Consider the following 18,867-nt stretch of genomic DNA (forward strand, 5'->3'; position numbering starts at 1 on the left):
AATGTGTTTTGTATATTATAAGCCAAGCATAGAGTGTTTTATAGGTAAAAGAAAAAGGATGAAGGAGTTACTGCCTCCATGTGTGGATATGTGTGTGTGCGTGATTGTGAAAGACCCACTTTAACTCTGCTCAGTGCTGTCATCAGAGCATGTTAAGGAAATGGCATGATGTGAGGAGGAGTGACGAAGGAGCATACAGGCTGCATGAGGGACAGAGAGCAGGAGGGAGAAGCAATGACTATCCTCGAGACACTGAAGTGTTTATTCAGTCCAGCTTGTATGTGTGTGTGTGTGTGTGTCAGCTCAGATACCCTGCATACAGGTCTGTGCCTGTAGATCAGGCGAAGTGTGTAACCCTCACTGCCCACTCTTCCTCCTCTCTTCCCTCTCACACTACCCCCAACTCTTTCAGCACTGTTGTTCATTACAACTTGCTTGGCTGTGTCTCCGATTTTTCTCTTTTTTTAAATAAGTTCATTACTAATGTATAATGTTTAGCTCTAATTACCTTTTATCATGTATGCATGTACTCGTTGGTATATATGTCTATGTGCATGTTGCGTTGCTCAAGCTCAAGTCTAGCGTGCAAGCAGTGTGAGCGAGTCCTGCGTTTGCCTCACACTGTAGCTGTTAACCTTCCTGTAAATAATTACATACATGGAAAGTGGAAAAAACTACCGGGAACTCAAGCACCATGGGGTGTAAATGTCAAATGAATGAGACCAGAAGCTTCTAGATTTGTTTTATGAGCCGCATTAGAAAATTTGTCAGAAAGGAAAACTTCTTGCTTTTCTGAGAATGTGAAATATTGTATGACAAATCAAATTAATTTTTTTGAATTTATTATTATTATATTTTTTGTCAAGTTCCCGGTCTTAAAGAAAAATAGTAAATTTCAACTTGAAACAAAGATGCTTTGGGGGGAAGAGAATCATATATTTGAGGAGTAAGTAACATTTATTAAAGAAATGTCAAACCCATAGAAATCGTTCTTCTAGTTACGTGAATGAATGTGAAAACAAACAAAACGGCAGCAAGGTTAAAACTGAACTGCAGTTTAGCCGTTCCCATGTTTTTGCCCCCTGTGCCACCCTGCCGTACGTCAGCATGTTAAAGTCACCTGATGAAGTTTTTCTTCATTCCTTGTGTGATTTTACATCTGTCCTACCGGCACATTGGTTCAGCTCTGTTGTCAGTGCTTAAGCTTCATTTTATGGCATTTAAGCTGCAATATTTTGGTCACATTATTTTTTGTTTGCTGTGGAGTTTGATACATTTTGGTTAAAACTCTACAGCTTGTCGAATGAAACAGCATTTTAAGCCAATCAGCTGTCTGATACTAATATTCACCACTAATATCGTAGAGAAAATCAGAGTATTTTCTAAGATGTCCTGTAATATGCCCACTTCATTGTCCTGATAGTATTTTTCCATGTGGTGTTTGTGCTGCTCTGTCCATCTCCCTGCATGTCTGTGAAGGCTGAAGGGGAGGGGAGGGGGGGGTGAGGAGGTCAGATACAGGGCCCTGTATGCTCCGGTGAAGCTGAATCACGTCCCGGCAAATAGTATGCAGACTCATAACGCGCTCCACTCGTCCAATAGCCGGAGACGAAACAGTTTTGACAGTGTCGAATGCCCTGCCCTGGGGGCCTTATCATCCCTCGCTGCTTGCCTGCCTCTCTCCCCTGTTTCTCCTCTCCTGATGCTATCTATCTGGAGATTTATGCAGAAATGTGCAGCTAGTCGACCTCCCTGGTCTCCCTCCATCCTTTCTGCAGGGATGCCAGCCTGTCAAAAGCTGAGCTATGCAGAGATAGTGAAGCTCAGGCTGCTGGCCTCATGTCTCACGGAGGCTATCTTGTCTGTGCACTTCAAACAGGGATGATGCTTGTAAGGACAGACAGCAGATGCTCTCATCTGAATGCTGCATTGTGAAAGTAAAATGGTGGAAAATATCCACGAGTTTGGCTCTATTGCTTTGTATTTCATTGAATTCTATTATATTCTGTTAGATTCCTCATTAGCCTACTTTACTCTACTCTCCTCCTCCTAAGCCGCGGTTTATTGAGACATATCTTTTCTTTGACAGAACACTTTTTACATTTCCCCTCTGAAGAGACTCCTTGCCCATCTGGGATATTGCCCGAGTCCAAAAATACTCCTGCTTGATTAAGTCTTCTTATGTACCTGGATATGTGTGCTTAAACTGACACTTTGCAGTTTGCAGTTTCTTTGATTCCACTCCTTTATTTAATACCTACTCTACTAAGCGTTGTCTTTTGTTGACGGCAGTTTGATCCTGTGAAGCGGATCCCAACTCAATAAATAATCTCTGGTGATGGTTACATAAGCAATGGTCCATTTAATTAGACTGGTTAAGCTTAGAAGCCCAGAGGTCTTTCCACTGTACCATTAGAGCTCGGATGAGAAACAACAGAGTGCGGCCTCCCACCGTCACTGGTAAGCAGAGAGCAAATAATGATCTGCATCAGAGACACGGCTGGCCCAGCCTATTATAAGGTCTGCCGGACCCAGCAGCACCCAAGCACGAAGCCGTCCAGCTGGGCTTAGTGGGAATGGATGAATGGATGGATAGGAGGAGAGATAGAGAGACAGGCAGAAGGACGGACGGATGGATGGGTGGATGGTCAGTTCAAATTCAGTTCAACCGAGAAAAGATCAAATGGATTAAGGTGACACGAAGTCAGAGAATGGAGAGTGCTGCTAATTTTGAAATGAATGAGAAATGTGTAAAATACAAAATGTCCACACACACACACACACAAATGTATGCTTACACAGACACAGTCATACTAACCATAGTTGCTAACAATGAGCACACATGGCTATTGAAACACTCAAAAGCGCATGCATATGAAAAACACACTCACTTCCAAAGCACACAAACGCACATTTGTCTATTGTGTACACTGCATGCATTCAATGGCCTCTGTGTGCGGACCATCTGTCCATAATCGTTCTGTAGTGGCCCACTTCCACTGTTGCTCTTATCAACTTTCACGAGAAGGAGAGGTGGAAAGGAAAGGTAAGAAGTGTGAAACTCTGATTGGTGACAAAGCCGCAGCCAGCAGATTACTTTATTCTGGGCACAGGCCCTCACAGACCACCAGGCATTTTTATCAGGAGATCTGTTGCCCCTAGCTCGCCCATGCCAGCGAGGCTTTTCTCCTCCCAGCGTACCTCTGATTTTCATCTTTTGCTCTTGGAGCTCTCTCTTTTTCTCACTGCCTCGGTCTGTGTCTCACTCCTTTTTTTTTTTTTTCTTTCTTTCTCTCTGCATGTGATGTGTGTAGTGGTTAGTGGTTAGTTAGCTTCTCCCAATTGCGTAATGTGTGACTTCAACACCAGCCAGCATCGCAGGCCCTAGTCCACACTGGACTTGAAAAGGGATGGGATTTGGGCCTGTTCTATTGGCTGGCTGGCTTTCTGTTTAGTAAACCGTATTTCCTGCATCCGGCTTTGTCTCAGGGACAACTGTTGGTCAAACAAGGCTTTTGTCTCTGGCCAGTGGCTCAGCTCACCACAACAAGTCTGGCTCAGGACAAAGAAATGAGTGTATGAGTCTGTGTGTGGGTGTGTGCGTGAGACTATGGGAGAGAAACGCAGACACTCTAAGTGAGATAGAGAAGAAAGTACCAAGGTCAATGGCAGCCAGCTGCTCTATCACGTATATTCACAAATGCAAATGGATCCACAGACAGATCCACGGCATCTCTGGGTGAGTCACCCCACGAAACACCCGAATATGAAAGGTGATGAATAATTATAGTTTGTTTGTTTGTCTCAAAGTTTTTTTCACCAAGGCCTTGCCAGCTAAGTCAGCTGAAAGTCATGTACAAGAGGATCAAATCAGAAACTGAAAAAGAGCTCTAATGGGAGCCTTTGCTACTTTCCCATCCTCCTCTTCTGCTTCACCCTTCACCCCTGTCCAATCCCTGACTGTGAATACCCTAATGACATAAACAGAGTAGTAATCACATTAACGGCCAGTTACAGCTGAGGCACTCTTAAGAGGTACTGTATTGACAACCCTCTGTCTTCCCAAGGCACTCACTCCAACACCTATAAACACTTATGAATATTGGCAAAGACCTGCTATTAGCATAATCACTTTGCAGGTGTGTGCGAGTGCGCCTGAGCCCATGCGACAGATAACTTTGGGAAGTGGCGGTGAAACACTGTGTCCGCTCGTGTCTCTTGCTCTCTGACTTCCTCCTCTTCCTCCTTCTGGTGGGCCTTCAGGCTAATCCTGTTAGCTCATTCCTCCATTAGCTAAATGACCAATATCAGTGAGAGCCGCGTGGTAACACCAGGACAGCCTGTGCCCACTGTCAGGGTTGGCCAAGGACGTAAAAAAACCAAGTCTACTATCTTTTGGGCGTGTGGATGGAAAGTTTGAGAGAGCAGGTGGATGTCGGGTTTGTTTGAGTGATAAAAGAAAGGTAAAAGTAATGACACTTTTTATTTTTCTTAGCACATCACAGTACCGTGGTGCCTCCGTTTTGTCTGTTTGCGTTTGTGGTTTTGCTTCAGCTGATAGGATAGACGGGGTTACTGCCAGTGTGTGTGTGAGATGGGGGTTGTCTGAGGGAGCTGGAGTGTGTGGGTTTTTTTTTTTTTTTTTTTCCTAACAATAGTGCAATCTGGACAAGTAAAGTGCACACGAATCCTCACATATTTACCTTTTGTTTACTTGTTGTCTGGTCAACGCTGTTGTGAGAGACACTGGTGCGTATTCCGAGTCGGCACCTACTGGTGGCCATATGTGCTGTCGAAACTTCCTCTCTGCCCTTGCGTCACTGGGCCTTGTTCATTTTGCATGAGCCCTGGATCACAGTCTCCCTCCTGATAGCAGTGCTCTATGTCCGTTACACACTGTGATAGCTTCCCCCTGCTTTGTGTTGCAATGTGCTGAAACAGCTCTGGAGTTGGAGTTGTTTGAGCCCCCTCCATTTCTCTCCCTTTGACGATCTTCTGTGCTCTGCCTCCACTGCTCTTACAGTATCCTTCTGCCTCTTTTTTCCTGATTATTGTTTTGCCACTGTTCTGCTCCTGATACCGTCGCTCCCTCTCACTATACGCTCTCTGTCTCCTCTCCCCCAAAGTTCCCTCTTTCAGCCCCTGCCATGAAATGGCAGCTAAGGGGTTGTCAGTGTGATTTCTCCTCTCTGCTGATCCTATTTCAAAGGGACCTGGAGATCCAGTATTAGCCCCAGCTCTCCTGGTCTCCAGCTCTAACTCGCCACAGGCTTGGAGTTACTGGAAGGAGAGAAGCAGACGGAGGGAGAGAGAGGGAGCGCTCCTTTATTCCATTAAGAGGACAGGCTCGTTTTTAAGATCATCCTTCCTCCCTCCTACAGTTCCATCTCTTCTATATGAGTAAAAAAGCCTGCAAGGCCATCAAAGGCCTTGTCAAAATGTCTTTTCTCCTTTTGAATGACTGTCTTTCTGTCCATTTGAGGACAGCTATTAAGGACAATGGTGGCCTTGTTTAGGTATCTTTCCTGTCATTTTTATGAATCTGGGCATGTGTTGGCCTGGCTCGCTGTTGCCCATCAATGTGTCCACTGTGTGCCTGGGCATAACAATTATCATCGCTGCTTGTGGCATGAGCACTGTTTGTCAAATGCCAATAGATGCGACTGTGATTGCATAGGACAAGACTCGCTGTTTTTGATACATAAGAAAATGAATTGACGACTGCCTTTGAAGGGCTGTGTTGTGGCTCACGTGTCCTTCAGAAATATGGTGGGTTGTCATTAGGAATGTCCCCTTCACGCCACACTTCTCTCCCTCCTTCACTCCCTTCCTTCTCCCCCTTGGTGCTTTCTTTCCTCTGACGGACACGAGCTGTGTCTCTGAGGAGAAGACGAACAACCCCCCCCCCCCCCAAACCCAATCTCTCTATCTCATCCTTCACAACAGCAGAAAATTCATTTTCCTCCTCATGCATACACACTGTCTGTTCACCCATTAGCAGAGAGGAAGTGTGTTCAGGCTGCAAATCAAGGAAAGAGAAAAGGAGAAGCCAGGTTATTACAACCGTTTTACGAGTGATATGGGGCTTTCTATTTAAAGCCGTAAAAACACACATAATAAGGAAACATGCATATAGCCAAACCAATGTAATGGGCACATTTTATTTGTGCTTATGAGAGAGGGAGCAAAAACATGTATGGGCAAATGGCTTTTTTATGATGGAAAAATTCCATAGTGGGTCAAAGCCCCTTGCAGGTGGCAGCAATTAACTGTAATTTTTGCAGATTGTAATGATCCATAATTTACCAGTATACCCCCTTCCAACTCTTTTCAGTCAAGAGAAAAAGGTTTGCGTGTAGGTCTGATTGGGTGCACATTTTATGCCGTGTTCTGGTCTTTAAGTGAAATTGTTCAGAGGGGGCACAGTGGCCGGGGACACACGAGACAGAGAGAAGAACCACAAAACACCAATCTGCTCCATCTATCGCTCCTCCAGAACATCCCTCTTTTCTCTCTCTGCCCCCTCTTCACCCCTTTGTCTCACAGCCACAGCAGGCTTAAAACATGCAAGACTGTCCATCCACCATCTTAGGAAATCTCCTGGTCGCAATCACACATACACACACACACACTGGGCCCATCTTTCTTCCTCCCTCTCCCTTGTTCTCCCGCACAGTATGGCCATGGTTTTTGGGTTCAGTGTCTGCAAATGACTTCAGAAAAAATGCCCTCCAGTGAAAAAAGAAAAAAAAAATAGAAGAAAGGATAAGAAAGCCAAAAGATGAAAGAGGGAGCACATTTGCAAGTGGCGGATGCTTCTTATTTTGCATATCTCTCACTTCTGCTTTCCCCTTCTTCTCCTTTTCTATTCACCTGAGAGGATTTAAATAAATCCATAAAGCATGAAATATCAGAAATAGAAAAGTAATGCATGAAATGCATTTTCATAGAAGCCCTCCCTACCCACACACAAACACACACACATACAATTTCCCCCTTTGCTTCTTTTTGCTGTGAATGTGTGTTTTTTTATGATAAACGCTCGTACAATTTATTAACATGTGACCTCTTATTTGTATTCAGCGTTAATATGCAGCATCAGATACATGTCCCACTTTAGCCTTGCTAATTCTGTAAACAAGGCATTGGAGGGGAGATGAGCGTGTTTAACGAGATTAGGCGTGCATTGTCAGGCAAATCTCAGGTCAGCGTGCAAGTGCTATTGAAAGTCAATTATTGTTTGAAATATTCCTGTCTTCTCAACTGTGTAAATTGTGTATTTGCTGCCTGAGATATCTCTCACTATTGTTCTATTCATTCTTTTGTTACGCGTACACCCACTGCAAGTTAGTGGTGGTTTGATGAAATTCCAAATTACATATTTAATATTTCATATATATTACAGATCATAATATGTTCGACAAAATTTACATTCCATTTTTTTAAGTGTTGTGCACAGTTAAGACTCATTTTTATTTCGTCAGAAAATGATTGTTTCTCTCTCATCATTGTTGGCAGTGACATTTTATGCATTCTTTCATTTTTTGATCATCACATTGGACTTTTAAAACCTTGCTGTCATCACTTCTGTGTTTTGTTTTTTTTTACGTGATTCTACAATGATCTGGTCCTTGTTCAGTAAGTTGTTGCTTGACTCTTTAGGTTGACTAAAATTGTGTTTTTTGTTTCCTTTCTTTCTGTCAGAGAAAGATGAGCCCAGCAGCTACACCTGCACCACGTGCAAACAGCCCTTCACCAGTGCCTGGTTTCTGCTCCAGCACGCCCAGAACACCCACGGCTTCCGCATCTATCTGGAGAGCGAGCCTGGCAGCCCCCTCACCCCCCGCGTTGCTGCAGCTCCTGGGATGGGAGGCGACTGCGCCTCCTCGCAGCCTCCACTCCACGCTGTCCACTTAGCTGATGGCAGTCCTTACAGTCTTCTGAGGATGCCAGGCTCCGGGTCTGGCCGAGATTCAGCATCCACACCACGCGAGGGTCGCTACCCCCGGACTCCGCCACTGTTCAGCCCGCCACCACGCCACCACCTTAGCCCTGATGACCTGGCCCTGGCAACCCACCATCCCAGCGCCTTTGACAGGGTGATGAGGCTCAACTCAGTGCCACTGGAACCGCCCCCAACCATGGACTTCTCCCGTCGTCTACGTGAGCTTGCTGGGAACGCCACCGGGGCTTCTCCGCCTCTCTCCCCAAACAGGCCCAACCCTATGCAACGGCTGCTGCAGCCATTCCAGCCAGGATCTAAGCCTCCATTTTCAGCCACACCCCCGCTCTCCACATCTCAATCACCTTCTGGGTCACGTTCCACCCCTAATGCTGTATCCAATGCAGTCCAGCCAAGCACACCTCTCAAAGCAAAATCTTGTGAGTTCTGCGGGAAGACCTTCAAGTTCCAGAGCAACTTAATCGTTCACCGGCGTAGCCACACAGGGGAGAAACCATTCAAGTGTCACCTCTGTAACCATGCCTGCACTCAGGCCAGCAAACTGAAGCGACACATGAAGACGCACTGTCAGAGCAAGTCGTCGGTGCTTAATGCCAAGTCAGATGACGGCCTCTCAACCGCCAGCTCACCTGAACCTGGCACGAGCGAGCTCATGGGCAGTGCTACAGACGCTCTCAAGTCAGTGGTGGCCAAGTTCAAGAGTGAAAACAACGGCTTGATGCCTGAAAATGGAGAAGAGGAGGAGGAAGATGAGGAGGAGGAAGAGGAGGAGGAGGAGGAGGAGGAAGAGGAAGAGGACGAAGAGGAAGAGGAGGAGGAACTTGAGAATAAGACCGGAGTGGAAGAAGAAGAGGGAAGGAATGACTATCGTTTCAGCCTGCGGCTAGAAGGGGCACGCCACCACCAGAACAGCGATGCCCTGCACCCGCGCCGCCGGAGCTCATCCCGAGAGCCCGGTGATGAAGACTCAGCCATGGAGTCAGACCGGGTAGATGATGGAGTCACCACTACCATCAACGGCCTGGGACCTCTTTCCACTGACAACCTGTCCCGGAAGCTACTTGGAGGAGGCGTCAGCCCTGGCTCCCTCAGTCCCCTGTCCAAGCGCATCAAGGTGGAGAAGGATCTTGACCCCCCCCACGCCAACCATCCCAAACACAGAGAACGTCTACTCCCAGTGGTTAGCTGGCTACGCAGCCTCACGACAACTCAAGGACCCCTTCATCAACTTCACGGGTGGGGACTCCAGACAATCGCCCTTCGCCTCCTCATCTGAGCACTCATCAGAAAACGGCAGCCTGCGCTTCTCCACTCCACCCGGCGAGCTGGACGGGGAGCGGGCCGCCTCTGGACGCAGCGGTACTGGCAGCGGGGCCAGCACCCCCCACGGCGGCAGCGGGAACGGCAGGCCGAGTTCCAAGGATGGCCGCCGCAGTGACACTTGTGAGTTTTGTGGCAAGGTGTTCAAGAACTGCAGCAACTTGACAGTGCACCGACGCAGTCACACTGGAGAGCGGCCCTACAAGTGTGAGCTGTGCAGCTATGCATGCGCCCAGAGCTCAAAGCTCACCCGCCACATGAAGACCCACGGACAGATGGGCAAGGACGTGTACAAATGTGAAATCTGCCACATGCCTTTCAGTGTATACAGCACTCTGGAGAAACACATGAAGAAGTGGCACAGCGACCGCCCTCTGGCTAATGACATTAAGACTGAGTAGGCAGAGAGCAGCATGCTCCCTCTTTCAGCCCCCTCTGGCTAAAAAGCGACCCTGGCTACCTAGCCAATAAGCGAGGGGAAAAGACAACAGGGTTAGACACCAGTACACAGTACAGCCCTGTTATGATCCCTGACTGGAAAAAGCTAAATGCATGATCCATCAGTGGGGCTATACTATTGCATCAAACGCAAAACTTTTTGAGCCTTTCTATTGTGCAATAATTTCCACGTTTTGTATTTTTTGTAACTGGACAGCATGCTTGGTGTGTTTTGGCTACTTAGAGAGAAAATCGTCCTCGGCTGGTGGGTTTGGTTGTACATGTGTTGCTGTTGATACTTTTGATTTCTTCTTCAACATAAAAAAAAAAAAAACAAAAAACAAAAAAAAAAAACACAAACAAAAAAAAAGCAAACAACGTTAGTTATGAAAAACCATGCTGCATACAGTACAGTACTGTTTTACATATCATGTACAGTTTTGTGTTGGAACATAGTCGGACAGTGTCATGTTATCAAAACATCAAGACAAGCAGGGTCACACGTAAAACTGATCTTTGTGAAAGATTTTCCATGCAATGATTCAGACAAGAGAGATATATATATAATAAATTGGGTTGCCTATGAAAAGCTAGGCACTGGCGCCATTAAATATTTCTTTACAAACAGAATGAAATTAACAATATGGTGTGAAATGACAACAAAGAGTGCCTTGGATATTTTACCTGCATTAGTTAATCCTCCTTTTTGCTATAAGCTCGGAGTTTCAGCTGTCGAAGATTACAGGACATTTTTGTGCACATATGAAATAAGCAGGTACTTGCATCAAGCACCTGTATGACCCTGTTGTTTTGTGACTTAGCAGAGCATAAGGAACCAGCTGAAACAAAAACGTGAAGAAGAAAAAAAAAAACATACAAAAAGAAAAAAAAAGATGACGTGTATCTCTGGTAAATCATTTATCTGCCTGACCCATGTATATTGTTATTCTCCAGATTATGATTCTGTTTACTGGCATGTTACATGCTAAAGAGGAGTAAGGGTTTGGTGAGTAGAGGTTTGTATTTAGGTCTTTCTTATTTTCTGGTACATGTGTACCGTACTGAGAGGGTACTCTGACGAGTCGTTCTAACCAACGTAAAGCTCTTAATTTTCCAGAGTGTTTATTTTCTTTGAAAATTAAAAGTTTGCAGGTTTTTATTTGTAAGTAGCACAGAGTTCTGTTTCTTCGGTGTCAGCCAGGCGGGCAGTGTAGCCAGCAGCCACTTGAAGGCCACAGCATGAGTTCTTTAGTTCTCCTAAACCGGACAGATTTTGGGATAAGGTGGGGTGGGGCTGGGGTTTCGGCTGGGTATATGAGGGTAAGGGTGGGTGGAGGGTCAGCGTAGTGGGTTCAACAGGTGTCTCTACAATTCAAATCTATGTCCTTATAGCGCTTATTCTCTTTACTGCATTAGATCGTAGAAACCCTTAAGTAATCTGAAAACTTTTTTTTTATTAACTCACATTGGAAATTATCTTAAATCAACAGTCAAGAATCGGAATTTAGTAAAAAAGAAAAGTCTCCTTTTTCTTTGAACAAAGTACCCTTCACACAGAGGTTTTTAAGAACAAAATGTTCACACTTTGTGTTCTTTTTTTGTGTTAACATGCTCTAGACCTCATTGTGGTAGTTGTATCTTTATCTCCATCCCCTGTCATTGTTGATGATATAGCACTTGTCACTCTGCCTTGGATTCTGTATCTGTCTCTCTAATCGGAGGTACAGTGGTTGAGTATAAAATGAGGACCGGATTTCAGGTCTGGGACTACCTACGTGCACTGTTCAATTTTCCCAGTTTACAGTTGGACGCTCAAGGGAAAACTTGCTCTTATGCTGACAGATTAGTGTGGTGTCATTGCTTTGCATTAAAAACAGACCAGGAAAAAAAAAAAGGAAAAGAAAAAGAGTTGAACTAGAAACTGTCGCCAGCCATGTCTTCTCACTTTGGCTCTCGGGGGTATCTATGCAGGAACCGCCATAGAAATATCCTGCTTCATACCAACTATAGAAATATATTGCTCATTACAGAAAAATAAAAATTCTACAAATTTGATTTAAAAGATAATAAATTGTGTTGTTGATTTTTTTTAAAGTGACACATGGATATCTTTTGGGGAGAACCTTATTTAAATTTTGTTTTACTGTTTTTTTGTTTGTTTTTTTTCTCTTTTCTGTCTTGGTGACATCCGGCACTTGATCACTATGTAATGAATTGTGATGAACATGTCTCTCATCTTTTTTGCCTTTACTATACGCAAGTCTTCAGGTTTAACAAAAATTTGCATTGGGGAGAGATTTATGATATATAAATATATAGAGAGAACTTAAAACACATAGGAAAATGCACACGTACATGTAAGTTCCTATGTTCAAAACACATTTATGGTCTACTTTTTTCCTGTATTTAGAATGGTATTTGAAATTAATGTTCACTTAGTGTAGGCACTTATAGTATTTATGTTGGAGCCTGTATTTTTAACTGTTTTGCCTGTACTCTTTAAAGGTTTCAATGTACCCTTTTTTTCTGTAGTGAAAAAAATCCCAACAAGCTGCCACCGTATATTTTCTTAATTTGGCAGGATAATATAGTGTGAATAATTTGTATGCTTGAAAATAAGTATGTTTTTGAAAAATAAAATGTTGTGGTGTTCCCCAAGGGTGAGAGGTCATATAATGGCCTTTTCAGGCAGTCCCGCTGGAGTGACCACAATGAGGTAAAAACAGGTGGTTGTACATATCTTTTTAGTTTGTTTTATATATTTTTCTCTCCTGCCATTTTATATGCAGTAATACAAGCTATTGTTGGGTTTTCTCGGTAGCCAAATTTTTACTGTCCTTGAACATGTACCACCTGATAACATTCCAGCCGTTTTGAAAAACACCTTTTGTCATATGCAATCAATCCAACATCAATCTGAAAAGCATTTTTTTAAATTTCTTTCCTTCAGGTTTTTTTTTTTCCCTTATTCCTTATTTTGAATTTTGTTTTGCCATTGCCAAAAGAACCATGGTGCTTTATAATTTAAATATGGTACATGTCATATGCAAGGCATATTCTAAATATAAGTGAAACCGCAGAAAGAAGAAGGTTTGGTACATGTTATCATTGCTGATGGTGTTGAGGTACATTTAGGTCTTCAGCCAGATTACATCCTGTGTTCTGTATTTACTCTCAAGCTGTTTTTTTCTGAACTGAACTTGAAGTTGACCTTTGACATTGGTTGACGTTATTTATTATGACTATACACACACATGCTCTGTTCAGAACAGAGTCACTGCAAAACAAATCAGTTCATTGTTTTCTCCCTCTTGACGAATTTTGACGGCTAAATTTCTCTGTTTGATGACCAAAGGTCATTGACCAACATTTATGAGTTCTTGCTTGATTTACAGATTCTGTTGTTATTTTTAAGTTACGGAGATGCCACTCTATTTTCAGCTGTTGTCTGCATTATTCTCTTCACTTGGCCATTTTGTCTTGGAAAAAAATAAAAAGTATTACATACACATCTGATTTCGATGCTCTTCTTATTTGTCTATTTTTATTGTCTTCAACAGTCTCATTTGAAATGCAACTACAGAAGGCCATTCAAAGCACAAAGAACACACACATGCAGTATTGAAACATATAGGCAGTTCAGCATATACAGCTTTTTTCTAAAGCACATTGGGTGCATATTTGTTTGAATGTATGGCACCCAGGTGTGTTTGCACGGCTCATCTTAAGTCACTCGTTATAGGGGTGGAAGTTCACCACCATATCTCTGGTCTGCGGCCTTGGCAGGTCAGCTTACTGTCTGTGTTATTTCTCAAACAACCCACCCATCTCTTCCCCCCGCCCGTCTTGCCCTTGTACGCTTTTTTTCCCCCTTTTATCACACCACCCTCTCAGCCTTTACTCTGTCTTTGTATCTCTTTTCCCTCTTTTGTCTCTCTTTTTTTTTATTTAAATAATGCTGTATCTAACTTAATATGTCCTCCCACGTCCCGGCATCTCTCTTTTTCCTCTGAGCCCTCCTTTCCCAGTTTCCTTCTCTCCTGAAGCACTGGAGGGCAACGTGACAGACTAATCGCTCTCCTTGTCCGAGCCCGGCGCTGTTTGCCTAGCAGGGCCAGATTAAAGTTCACAGATAGAGAGAGGTTCCTGCTCAGGCCAGGTGTTGACAGTTAAGATAAAGCAGAGTTGCAAGGAAGTGAAGGGGGGGGGGGGCGGTGTTGCGAGTGAGAAATGCATTAGCTTGTGTGTGTTCTCGCACATATATGCACTTATAATGTTTAGGAGGGTGGTTAGTCCCCCCCAGCCCCACTTATCTACCCCAAGTTCAATGTCAAGAGAGCAACAATGCTCTGGCCCACAAATCCCGCCACCAAACAACCCATGCATAGCAGACATACTTTTCCCATAGCAGACTCTTGGCCCTTGCCTACCATCCCCTGCCCCCTCCTCTTCCTCCATGTTCAGACATATGTCCTTAAGTTGTAACTTGCAGACTGTGACTAAACTGAGAGTTTCCCAAAAGTTTGTCTCTTAGGGAATAATCCCCATAGTCCAGTTTGAATCCCTTTCCATCAAACTAATTTTCCATTTGTACGACAAGATGTCGTAGAAAATGACAAGTGTTACTTTGTTACTCAAATTTCTAGCAAATTTGGTGGGGGGGGTACTCTTGTTCTCTGTTTAAGGGCAAAATTTATTAGCTCATTATGCGAAATAGGAATAGTTCACTAACATTGTTGGAAAGATAAAGACCCCCCCCCCCTCCCACTATGTTTCTTTTGCTTTTCTCTTCGTCCCTTTCTTCACCTCGCTCTGTCCTGACTTGTCTGTGCATTTAAAGCAGGGGAGGCCTCCCAGGCATGGCTGGGGAAATCCTGTCCAGGAGAGAGTCGGCTCATTGAATCGACTCTCTAATCCCCCTAATGTGCCAATTCTCTCTGTACACCTCTGCTTCCCTCCTCTTTGTTGCTACTGTCTCTTCCTCGTGTCAACGGTCTGTCGGTCATATGTCTTTATCATCCCTGTCCCTCTTTTTCTTCCTTCCCAAGATTGCAGACGTTCTGTCCTGCTATATTTCTTTGTCCATTCCTCTCCTTCTCCTTCTTCCCTCTGTTTCAGGCTCACATTTTCTTGGGTCGGAGCCCGTCTCATGAGTGTCAGTGAGTAGAGGAAAGCTGAAGAGCAGAGATGGAGAGGCTGACTGCAGCTGTGCTGTGGTGCAGTGAAGAGGGGGCCTCGTCCGGGCTCCTTGGAACAATATAAAAGCACTAATCACCCAGGACAGCTGACACCCAGTGCCTCACACATATACACACCGTGTTGTTTCACACACACACAAAGATCTAAGGATTGTTAGCAAAGGGTGGAAGGAGAAGAGGAGCTCTGCCCAGACAAGACTTACAGGTCTGGCCTGGCTAGAAAACAAAGTCTTTGTTTTGTCTATGGGCAGTGACGCTTCAGGGCCCAAAGTGCCTTCTCACAAACATGTGGATTCGCACACGGATGCGGACACTTATGCATACGCACTCTCTGTACTCTACTGTACAACAGGCACGAATGTGTGCACATGCATGAAGACTAAAAGGCCTCTAAGCACACGAGTATACAGACAAACTGCCCCTCATACACATTTGTAGGCACACATAGAATCAAACACACATGCTGATGCTGGAGCACAAACCACATAATGGATTGGGTCCATGCACGCTCACATGCACACATACGCTCACATACATAGACACACACATGCGTACACAAAAGTGTCTTCGGGAATGTGACCTTTTCCCAAAGCCTCCCTTTCCTGCCCCGGCTCCCCTCCCCCTCTGGCTGTGTGAAGACTGAAGGGGTCAAGGGTCAGGTTTTGGGGGGCTGGAGATTAGGTTTCACATGACTGAGCACCTTTGTTGGGGCAGGCCGGCAGAAAGGAAACGTCCAGGAGGGTAGCTGTGTCTGTCTGAGGAGAAGGAGAGAGACGGGGGAGGGGATGGAAGAAAAGAGGGACGGAGGGATGGATGGAGGGACAAGGCTTAAGTTGAAGTTTGGTCAGGCAGACGCGGCTGAAGTTGAAGTGCAAGAGAAAGCAGGAAGTTTTTAAGAAACACTCAGGCTGGGTAGAGGAGACAGAGAATATGTGAGAATGTGAAGGAGAGAACCAGAATAACCTCAACCACATGCTTCGCTCTGTAACTCTGCCTTTCTCCTTACACCTCTCCCTCCTTTAACTCTTTCTCCTTCTTTTTCTCTCTTTGACCATGTGGCTTCTGTGTCAGGCTGTGGCCAGCCAGTGTCCTCAGTGCCTGCTGGCTGTGCCGATATCCCCCATGACCACACAGCGAGAAGAAAGCTGGAGCCAAAATAGTAAACTGGATCACAGCAGAATCCAACCCCTCCTTCTCCTCCTCCTTCCCCTCCACAACATCTGAGTCGTAGTCTGCCCGCTAGACAATATGTGCTGTAACTGGCAGTGAAAATTTTGGCAGAGACCTGGATTACCTCGCTTGTGAAGTATTGCTTTAAATGTCTGTGTGTGTGATTTTTTCCCCCCCTACTTCTCAGACATAGAGAGGAGGATTTTAACGACATGCAACAGTTTCAACTAAATGAGTCACAGAGGTGGGACTGGTACGGCTGATGGCTTCCAGATAAGGTGAAAACTTTGACCCTGGAGTGAAAAAGAAGGACAGGGGCTGAGGGGTGAGGGGAGAAAGAATGTCTTGAATACAGCGACGGCCATAATTGAGTGGCCTCTTTTGGTTTCATGCTGCACAATCAGATATGAGCCCAAAGGTATTGCCTTTATGACTGACCCCTTGGACCACTGACATTCCTCCACAGTCACTCTCCAGTGTCACAAGTGTTTGTATAGATTTGTGTGTTAATACATGGGCTGGCCATGTACGGGTCAGCACTGTGTAAGTGAAATGTGCACTGTACAGTATCAGTATGTGGTGGGCTATGAAGGGGGTCGCTGAAGGGGTTTCCATTGCCATGTTGCGGGAGGGGGGGGGCTCATTCCAGAGCTTGAGTGTTGGGGAGGGTCAGGGGGTGAGGGAGGCGTGGCGAGGCATGGGGCAGGAGATTCCACAGGCCAACTGTTCTGACCTTGAGCAACTCAGAGTGGCACCAAGTTCGAACAGTGCAAGGCCACGGTGTGCCACCTTGGACAGGACACTCCTCCACATTCACACCTGCGTGTCACGCTCTGTCAAACGCGGATAAACTTGTGCACAGGGATGGTGTGCGCCCACATGGGGTTTGCTTGTGGTCATATCTGAGTGTGTGTGTTCTCCAGGTGCAGCGCCGCAGGCAGGATTTATATGACCAGTAAACCAGGGTCACATTATCAGTACCCTCTGACTTATGTATGCTTTCCAATGCACCTGCATGTGCCTCCATGTGTGTGAGAGCTGTAGGCCGTGTGCGCAGTGGGAGACAGCAGGGCGCCTGTTTACTGTCCTATGAATGAAGAGGCAAAGTTCATCCTCTGGCCTCTTTATGCTACTATATTTCAGTGTCAGCCAGGGCTGGACACTAACTCAGCAAATTCATCATTTATAGCTTGTAAACTATGTCACACATGACAGTTGAGATTCTCAGAGCGATTTACTTTCACTGACACTTGACTGCAATATGTAGGAACAGTTTTTTGTTTTTTTTTTTGCCAGATATTGCTATTATTATCCCAGTCGGTAGCATCTAAAGTCTCATGTCAAAGACTTTAGATGCTACTGAGGATGCAAAGGGGAATGATTTTTTTCCTGCAAAATGATAGATAAGTAAACCAAGTTACGATAATTTCTCTCTTGTATCTTTGGGAAGAGCTGCTCGTACTAGAACTGTCAGAATAGCTGTACCCCCTACTTCCACAAATCAACATTTGTGAATTTACCATATAGATACAGAAGTTGTATGACTCTCTTAATTCCCAAAATTTTCCCATAAATGTTCACAGTTTTTAAGTCAAAGTAATTCAAATAAACTAAAATGGTGTTTGATTGTATCTCCCTCTACACCATCACTGAGGAACATGACAGCACAATGTAGAAAATGAATAGGCCTAGATTAAACAATGTACAAAAACACATTATTGGTGGCAAATCGATAGTTTCTGAACATGTGGGCTGGAGTTTCACTGGAGCTGTGACCTCAGCGCTCAGAGTACGATCCAACGCTGGTTGTATCTTACAGGAGTCACACGCACACCTGGAAGATTCCCAGTACAACCACAGGCTGAGCTGGTGGGCACTGAGCAGCTTCACTGGGCGGGTGGTGTTAAGGGCCTCGTTAATGAGGGAGGGGCCGCTTGTTTGTGTTTTCACTTTTCCCGCCCAGTCTTATTCCTACTTGTCCTGCAAGTTGAAATCCTTCAAGCCACTGGGTACGTGTGTAGAGAGATGAAAGGGAAAGGCGGGCAGGGTGGTTCCCACCACAAAGTGTAGAATGTTTGACAGGTAAACAGGAACGGGAATATTCACCTACACTTGAGATTCCATCAGCCTCGGCTGTTCCAGTCTTTTTTTTTTTATTTTTCTATTTTAAAATAGGATTTAAATGAATTATAGCGCTGAATGACAAGACCCCAACAATACCTTAGCCACTATGTTCCTCTGACCCTGAACACTATGGACAAAAAACTTTAGAAACATAAGTTTGGACACACCTTCTCATTCAAATGAATAGGAAAGTGTGTCCAAACGTTTGGCCTGTGCTGTATAACTGAGTTCACATAGTTAATTCATGATTACGTGTATCTCTTGCGCCTTTCATGAGTGTTTGTTGAAGGTGTATATCGTGGTACTGACCTTCTCTGTGAGGGCCAGCACAGCTCTCTGAGCCACTCCAGCTGTTGCAGGGGTGACAGAGGCTAAGGCTGGTCGAGGTTGAAGGGTGAGAGGGCTCTGGAAGTTTCTGGAAGCTTCTGAGAACTGCAGAGACACTCCTGGTTCACTCATGATTCATTCCTGGTTCATTCCTGAGGCCCAGGGGTCAAAGTGAGCAGGATAGGGGGGAGGAGGAGCTGCAGGGCCACAGTCACATGCTTGACCTGCACCTCCACCCTGCACGTACTTCCCTCTCCCTGCAGTATTTACAGTCAGACTTATATGGTTCATAGATTTTGTTGAAATTTGTTCTTTAACTTACCTTTG

General features: G+C 44.9%; 1 protein-coding gene across 1 annotated transcript in view; it reads left to right on the plus strand.

Moving 5' to 3' along the window:
* bcl11ab (BCL11 transcription factor A b) overlaps positions 1-11,666 on the plus strand; it is a 33,456-nt gene extending 21,790 nt beyond the window's left edge. The window contains 2 exon segments of the mRNA XM_029509560.1: positions 7,705-9,107; positions 9,109-11,666. Coding sequence (XP_029365420.1) covers positions 7,705-9,107; positions 9,109-9,684 — 1,979 coding nt within the window. The 3' untranslated portion in view covers positions 9,685-11,666.
* Positions 11,667-18,867: the final 7,201 nt, after the last annotated feature.

This window comes from Echeneis naucrates, chromosome 1, assembly GCF_900963305.1.
Source record: "Echeneis naucrates chromosome 1, fEcheNa1.1, whole genome shotgun sequence".
NCBI classification, from domain to species: Eukaryota; Metazoa; Chordata; class Actinopteri; order Carangiformes; family Echeneidae; genus Echeneis; species Echeneis naucrates.